The 8,720-nt window shown below is 42.4% G+C and overlaps 1 protein-coding gene and 1 pseudogene across 1 annotated transcript; one reads left to right on the forward strand and one right to left on the reverse strand.

Annotated features, from left to right (window-relative positions):
* Positions 1-1,212: 1,212 nt before the first annotated feature.
* LOC147250356 (homeodomain-interacting protein kinase 1-like) lies at positions 1,213-2,838 on the reverse strand (annotated as a pseudogene).
* agxta (alanine--glyoxylate and serine--pyruvate aminotransferase a) lies at positions 2,219-8,488 on the forward strand. The gene is made up of 11 exons (XM_086225090.1): positions 2,219-3,805; positions 4,281-4,473; positions 5,487-5,551; positions 5,628-5,728; positions 5,809-5,879; positions 5,970-6,054; positions 6,127-6,225; positions 6,316-6,385; positions 6,531-6,626; positions 6,747-6,875; positions 6,957-8,488. Exons 1-11 carry the CDS (start codon positions 3,647-3,649, stop codon positions 7,062-7,064), a joined length of 1,176 nt encoding a protein of 391 aa, XP_086081216.1. The 5' UTR covers positions 2,219-3,646; the 3' UTR covers positions 7,065-8,488.
* The last annotated feature ends 232 nt before the right edge of the window (positions 8,489-8,720 follow it).

Genomic DNA, 8,720 nt, shown 5'->3' on the forward strand with positions numbered 1-8,720 from the left:
TTCAAACTCACAACACACACACACACAATCGCCATAGGACATTTATACGCGAAGAACGTATCCCTTTATTTATTTATTTTTTTGGGCAGTGATTTGCGTCAGTCTCCCAGTATTGCCTCTAAATGTTGCCGACGGGCTCTGAGATGAGAGTCAGAACCCCAAGATGAGATAGAGACTTCCGAGGTGATGCTGAAGCGAATGGCAGTCTAAACGCCCCGCTCCCAACCGGTCGGAAATTTATCCCCTTTGAAAAACATTAGATTTAAAAAACTGCCCTGAAACTTAACATGGAAGGGGATAAGCAAAAAAAAAGACTAAAGGTAAACAAGGTACAAGACGTGAAAATGGAGAGAATGCCGAAGAAAAATACTACAGTGACGAGGAAAGGTGTGAGAACAATGGCGACAATGACGAGGAAGACGCTCACCCCGTCATGTAGGCCATCTACAACGAGATTCGTGCGCTCAGGTCGGATGTGAAAAGTGAAATGAGTGAATTTCGACTTTCCTTTTGTAACGAAATGAAGAAGGAGTTGAACAAGTTTAGAGGAGAAATCAACCGAAAACTCGAGAAAGCTACAGATGAGCTACAAGCTACCATAGTAAGAGTGGGCGAGGCCGAGCAGCACATATCCGACATTGAAGACTGGGACACGGCAGCGAAGGAGGCTCTCACCCAGGCGCTAGAGACCCAAGAGGCCCTGCAGGCTAAGCTAACTTAGCTAGAAGCACGCTCGCGCCGCAACAATCTCCGTATCTACGGAGTACCCGAGGAATCAGAGGGGTCCAATCTGTCGGAGTTCGTGACGAAGCTAATAAAAGAAGAAGTTGGCCCGCCGGTCGCTGACTTGAACCTCGGCATACAGCACGAACACCGGGCTCTCGGCCCAAAGCCCCCCTCAAGATGCACCGCCGAGATCACCGGTGATTTGCTTCCTCGAATACAGAGTGAAAGAACTGGTACTGCGTTCGGCGTGGAGAAAGAAAGATGTTCATTACGAGGGGAAAAGGATCTACTTTGACCAAGATCACCCCCCTGAAATACTGAAGAAAAGAAAGGCATATGTGGGGATACTGAGAGAGCTTAAAGCCAAAGGAATCCGCTTCCAAACGCCACATCCAGCCGAGTTGAAGGTGTTTCTTGACAGCGGCACACGGATCTACGAGAGCGTGGCAGAAGCGGCTAAAGGCCTGGGGCCTCATGTATCAATACTCACGCGGATTTCATACTAAAAAACTGCGGTCGCAAGAATCGCAAAAGTTGCGTACGCACAAGTGTATACACTCCATCCCTCAGTAGGCGGTCCTCGGGCTGGCCCAGCACCTCAATCAGGCATCTCATTGACTGGTAGCTGCAGTTCACAGGAACAGGAAGGCCAGGAAGCAGCCAACCCCCCCAAACGTTAATGGCCTCGCTGAATGGGAGGCCGAGGGTATCCTCTGGTGCCCTGAATCCAAAAGGCTGAACAAACAATCCCACCTTAACTGCTGAGGCTGGGATTGCCTCCCCAAAGTCAATAAGTTTGACCCTCAGTGGCTGGTTGTGCTGATCGACCAGCATGACGTTGTCTGGTTTTATGTGTGTATGCAGGACACCCAGACTCCTCAGGCCATCCAGGGCTAAAAGCAGCTGGTGTGCGATAGGTCGAGTTTGGTTGAGAGACAGGGGGGTCCAATCTTGCTGCTCAAGGAGGTCATAGAAGTTCTTATCTAGCATTTCAAATGCACAACAGGTATGTCAGATATAATTGAACTTTTAGTAAAAGTGGATGACATTGGCACGGGTGGGGTCCAGGTCCTGAATCATATTCAGCATCCTCATCTCTTTCTCCATGTCTTTTAGGAACTTCCTCTTTTTCTTTAAAATCTTCACCGCCACAGTCTGCACGTTCATCAGATTAAGGCACCTGGCCACTTTCCCGAAGTAGCCCTCGCCGATCAACTCCAGGATGAGATAGAAAGTTGAGTTGCTCTTGAGGGTTTGTCCTGCCTGGATCTCTGGTGTGGATGGAGAACAAGTTCAGTCAGCTGATACACATGAAGCTCCTCTTGAATTTAAAGTTTGTATCTCAACATAAGATCACATGAAGATGACAAATGCACGAAATATAAAACTGTTCATTTATGAAGGAGGTATTCACTCGTATCTTTGGCTCTTTGGATTTTAACAAGATTACACAATAAAATTGGTTGAGGGATCAAGTTTGTGCCGTGGAAGAACTCATTTCATTTCCCAAGGATGACACAAAAACATTTTTCTCTTGGTAACATTGTGAGACTTTTAACCATCTGTATGTTTAGATCATGAAATAATGTCTGTTTAACTGGTCACAGCAACAAATATCAGTTTTCGTGGACATGGTTTCAGTAGTTGCCTTCCACATGTTAATTAAAATCTAAACTACAGACATTTTGCTCCATGAACATCAGAATCAATTGTGAGACAAGGATTTCAAGGACAACACAAACAAATACTTAGTGTAATACTACAGTGTTCAACAATTAGCCTGTCTCTTTCTGATAGTAGTAATGATCTGTGTAAACAGTTGCTGTCACCATGGCAACCTGCAATTGAAGCTAACCTACGAGCTGGTCAAACTGCTATGGTGTTGAGTTAAAAGCTTGACAAACTCAAACTATTAGAATTAGAGTGTTCAGAGGTTTCCTCTCTCAGGATATAAAAAAAAAGTACTTGCAGTTACGATCTGTGAGTAATAAACAAGCTATTGTCATCACCATGGCAACCCGCCGTTGAAGCTAACCTTGCTGATGACTGTTATGGTGTTTAACTAGAAACTTCATTGACTTTTCTGTCCATCCAATTTCAACTTTGGACCATTGTCATTCATAAAACACATTGTTTTATTGCGTCTTAATTTGAAAAATGAGTTAACGTCAATAAAAGTTTCACAAAAATATCACAAATGTCATCAATCTTGTCTGGACATTCACAGGAAATATTACAAGTACATTGATGGAGGTCTGAGTTCTTACAGTGGCCTTACATGATGATTCTATTATTGGAAAAGGACAACATAAATCAGAAGTAACACAGACAAGATGAAATAACCAACTAAAGCCTTTAAGAGTCAAGCATTGGAAATTAATTCTGAGCACCACTTTTCAAGAACTGTCCAGTTACTGTAGTTAGTTAGTTATCCAGTTGCATAAGGGGGAATAAAGATTAACAACAAAAAACACCCAATATAAACATAAAAACCTATCTGTTTTTGAATCAGCTTCTGGCCAAATTATCTTAAACATCAATATTGATATTGGCCCAAAACGGTGTAGCCCTAAATCCTGTGACTCTTGTAAATTCAGTCTTGTCAGAAGTCACGGTGAAAGGATTAAAGAACACACTGCAGCCTAGAACAGTGTGTCAGAAAAAGGTCGGCCGCTCTGCTCTGCCACTGGTCAATGATTAACGTGCTCAGTCACTGAAATATCAACTCAGTAGAAACCAGGACACACAGGACCTATAAGTGTTGACAGAGGCGGAGAATGTTGTGACAGACAGGCTGCTGACCCTGGGCCTCACTGGTCAGACGCAGGAGTGTGTTCAGCTGAAGCTCTTCAGTTCTTCATCGTCTTTCACGGCTGTTTGAGCTGCTTCTACTGTGCCTGTAAGTCACACGGCTGGCGACATGTCCTCCGTCTCAGTACCACCACCTAAATGCTTGCAGAAGCCCATGACAATTCCTCATCGCCACATGTTTGGACCCGGACCTTCAAATGTTCCTGCTCGGATCTTGGAGGCCGGGGCCAATCCTGTCATCGGTCACATGCATCCAGAGATATTTGAGGTAAAGGCGACGGTTCACTGTTTGCTGGTGCCACTGCTAGACTTTTAACATTTGTCGTTGTATACGTGACTTGGTGCAACATTCAATCCATCTAATTAAATATTTATATCATGATAGTATCAAATGTGAAAAAAAATTAATGACCTGTAAAACCATCTCACATGGGAATATTTGCTATGCTTCTTTGACGTCTATGATATGGATATTTGGCTTTATTCATGTATGTGAAGTTGAGGAATTCACAGAAAGAGCAAGCAGTTTAAATATGTTTACTTTCTGCAGCTACAACTGGTTTATGCTGCTGAATAAACCAAATTAATGGTTAGTGAATGCAACCTTGAAAAGGACGCAACTCATCGGTTTTAGGAACCCACACAGTCTGACACTCATTGAACAAAGAGAGACAGCAGACAATACGATTAAAATCTATATGAATTTATATTTACCAATTTTTTTGTTTTTTTTTTTGTTACAGATCATGAGTGACATCAAGAGCGGAATCCAGTACATGTTCCAGACCCAAAACAGCGTGACTTTAGCCGTGAGCGGAACCGGCCACACCGCAATGGAGTGTGCCATCTTTAACTCAGTGGAGGCTGGAGACGGCGTGCTGGCTGCAGTCAACGGCATCTGGGGAGAGCGAGCAGCAGAAATGGCTGAGAGGATCGGTATTTTATTGTAGAAGGCTGCTGGTTGTCCGTCAACAAACAACAATGTTGTGTTCATTAACACACACACACACACACACACACGCGTGTCATATTTTTATTAAATATTTCTTTAAATATTTCCTTTATTTAGATATTTATTAAATGCCTTGGGTGGCAGAAACTTGAACCAAGTAATCAAGTAAATTCCTTTTTTGGGAAGTTTTATTTTTGTTTATTTATTTATTCTTTTGCTTCTACAATTGGTCCGTCAGTGTGTTTGGACCTTTCTTTCCAGGACAGAATTGACATGTCTAGGTCAACAGATTTACGATAAACATTAGAAATAAGAGGTGATAAATCTGAAAATCAAAAACATGATACTGCCTGACACTTGCGTCTTTTAATATCGCGTTGTACCTCAAGACGCATTCGTAAGTTACTCGAGTGCTGCATGAGCTGCTCAAAGTGTATTAAACTCTGTACCTCACGTGGCTGAACAGCTCTTTCTGCTGCTGCCAATTTCCATCAACATTCCCAAACCTCTCTTGCTTCCATTCCCTCCTCTCTTCGTAGTGTCTTCCTCCCGGGGTATTAGTCCAAATCGATCCATGGGAGCTGATGATGTCACTGGTATCTGCTTGTAACCCATCAGGAAGTGATAACATATAATGCAGATTTTGAGAGGGTCACTGGCGTTGTAGGTTAGAGAGCCCTGAGCAGCAGGGTGCCTATCTTTGCCTCTCTAAGGTGAATACTCAGTTCAACTGCTTGCATTCACAGTCTGATTCCTTGGTCACTAATCAGAGCTTGTGACTTATAGGTTTTGGTTGGAAAACAGACACACTGATAATCAAGAGCTTGGCTTTCCAGCTCATGCTAAGGAAGTTAGCATTGCTGTGTTTCTTATGATAAAAATGGACACCCCAACTTTCTGCTGGTACGCTGTCCCCCATTGGTCTTGAATATGAGGCACTAGCTTGTCAGCAGTCCTGCACAATGCAACTTTAATATCATTTGTGTCCAACCAACAGGTGCTAGAGTAAACACCATTGTGACGCCTCCTGGTGGCTTCTTCACTTACACAGAAATTGAAAAGGTGAATGACCGTCCAGTTACCCTGACGTGTTCTGTCATTTATACAGTTGAAGTGATGAAGTGTTATTTCCTCGCAGGCATTGTCCAAACACAGACCCGTGCTGTTTTTCCTGGCACATGGAGAGTCCTCCACAGGGGTCTTACATCCTTTAGATGGCATCGGACAGCTGTGCCACAGGTAAGCAGCGGTTCACCTTCATCGTCATCTCCTCTGCACCAATGCCATGCACTTAACATGTTTGGATTTGTCCCTGACAGATACAACTGCTTATTCCTGGTCGACTCTGTAGCTTCAATGGGGGGAGCGCCTGTGTACATGGACCAGCAAGGTTTCATATTACATCCATCCCGCTGCAGCTGATGAAAACTTTAAATATGTCTTTGCTGTGTCACATTATGTGCTATGATTGTATTTGCAGGGATAGACATCCTGTATACAGGCTCTCAAAAGGTTCTGAATGCTCCACCAGGCACAGCACCCATCTCCTTCAGCAAGCGAGCATGGTGAGAAACTCAGACAGACTTATCCTTTCTAATAAATGTTAAATGTGTATTTGAGGCTTCATTCCTCCACAGTCAGAAAATATTCGACCGGAAGACAAAGCCTGTGTCCTTTTTCTTGGATTTGAGCTGGCTTTCAAACTACTGGGGATGTGATGGAAAGCCAGCAAGAGTGTGAGACCCTTTTTTTTTTCCTGCAGGAAGCGATTAATGTGGAAGCCCATTTTAGCCGCGCTTGAACAGTTGCTGTGTTTTTCTGCATAGATATCACCACACAGGCCCAGTCTCTGCTTTCTACTCCCTGAGGGAGAGCCTGGCCATCCTGGTTGAGGAGGTGGGTTTTTTTGGATTTAGCTTTTTAATTTCATATTTTAAGAGCCTTCATTATTCTGAATTAATAATCTTAACATCTCATGTACTACAATCTGAAAAAAAAAACATTTTGCATTTCATGTTTTTGTCGATTTTTTTAACCTAAGGGTCTTGAGACTTCATGGGAAAGACATAAAAAAGTTGCAGAGTATTTCCACGCTGGTCTAGAGAGCATGGGACTTAAGCTTTTTGTGAAAGACAAAGTGAGTTTTATGTTTCGATAATAACCTGTAGTGAAGGTTACACATCCACCATGCAAGAAGCTGTTAGAATAAGAACATAAAGAACAGGACTCATTTTGATTTCTTCAATGGTTCTTACAGGAAGCAAGGCTGCCTACTGTAACAACTGTTGTTGCTCCTCATGGCTACGACTGGAAAGAGATCACAACCTACGTCATGAAAACACATGATTTAGAGATTTCTGGTGGCCTGGGACCATCGGTTGGCATGGTAAGAGGGGAGCGATCACCTGACAACTCTGATTTCCTCTGTAGAAGAAATCTAAACTCCAGCTGTTTGTGGCTGTTGCAGGTGCTGCGTGTGGGACTGATGGGGTGTAACAGCAGCATGGAGAATGCTGACATGGTACTGGATGCATTGAAGGATGCTCTGAAACACTGTCACAAGAGCAAAGTGTAACATGTTGCTGACGGACACATCACTTTCAACCAACCTGAGAGACTGTAGTAGCAGTTCTTCTTAAGAGCTACCTGGACGAGTTTGAACATCATTTCTTCAAAATAGTTGATGGAATCTATGCAAGCCTGTACTTTTTATTTTTCCATTCAGTCTCAAGCTTGACTATTGAATCACAAAGATTTTTTTTTACTCTTAATGATGCTTTTAGACTAACATCATATGACAAAATTATTTGAAAATGAACGAAATGCAATTCCTTTTCCGACGGTCGGTTTATTTTCAAAACTTTCAATATTCCTGCTCTGAGGGGTCTCAAGCAGGAGCACTGAGCTGTAGATGTTGAACATGATATTGTTGAACCAAATGTTAGTAAAAACCTTGGCTAAACTATGCGTTACTCAAAACTGCACAATATTAATGTGAGTCACCAATGCATGCTGTGAATACGTGTCAATGTTACAGAAATGTTTTTCATCGTGTTTCCATTATATTAAATATACATAATTGTTTGTGTGTTGTCATGGATGGTTGTTGCTCATTATTATTACTATCAGTAGTAGTAGTAGTAGTAGTAGTAGTAGTAGTAGTAGTCGTAGTAGATGTGAGTCATGTAAACTAAAATAGAACTGAAATCAAGATATGCTTGTTTGTTAACCATGTGAGTGTCAGCTGTGCAGCCACCAGAGGTTGAGAGACTGATTCAGGAGGCATAAAGTGTGACCCCTCCCTCAGGTGGGACCAGGCTGCACAAACAGCCCACCTCTCCAGGCATGGGGGAAGGGAGAGAACCACAAATAGATGAACATGTATTAGCGGGGCTGTAACAGCTGGCTCAGCTGGTGTTTCAAATTTATCCTGTTGAACGCAGCTCTGTCCTTTCCACCTCATGCAATTCCAGATTTACTGAAGCTACAAAAGGCTGCTGCAATTGTTTTCACTCTCCAGTCTCATTTATTTCCAGGCTCCACATTATTTTGGTCCACGTATACAGAATGAATTACCTGCATAGAATAAATGTTGATCTCAGAAAATTCCCTGTAGGTTAATATTGATGTACTGTAATATATATGGATTTTGTATTGAACCAGAAACCTTAACATAAATTTGAGTTTCATTAAATGCACTCCTGTAACTCTTGATGCAGATTTCTCTGTTGAGAGTTCATAAGGAAACAGATGTTTCAGAGGATGCTCATTCTCAAATGTGTAAAGAACTCATGGAAATGTGAAGAAAACGTGTATGAACTCTGAATCACCCAGTAACAGACAAAGGTATCTAACGGACTTTGGAATCCATGATGTCCTACTGGATAGACTTTTCAAATTAATTCAAAATATTGAATGAATGAATTATACTCTTTTTGCTTTTTCAGTGGTCCTCATTGGTTCATTTCCTGTACTTGATTATTCTATGAGAGTGCAATGAGGAATAAATAGTGTGAAACACAGTGTTGTGGCTAATTGTGTTGTGCATGGTGTGTGTGTGTATGGGTGTGGGATAGGTTGTGTGAATGTTGTCGTTTCAGTGGGTGATTGGCAGGTAAACAATCACTGCTTTTGCTGAAAGGCAAGCCTGCTGTACCACCTGGGCTTTTTGAAAAGGGTGACTTGTACACAAAACGACGATGGAGGCAAGTTCAGTTCCTGGCAGATCTCT

This window comes from Aulostomus chinensis, chromosome 14, assembly GCF_037954235.1.
Source record: "Aulostomus chinensis isolate RoL2024-O1b breed Wild chromosome 14, RoL_Achi_v1.0, whole genome shotgun sequence".
Classification (NCBI taxonomy): Eukaryota; Metazoa; Chordata; class Actinopteri; order Syngnathiformes; family Aulostomidae; genus Aulostomus; species Aulostomus chinensis.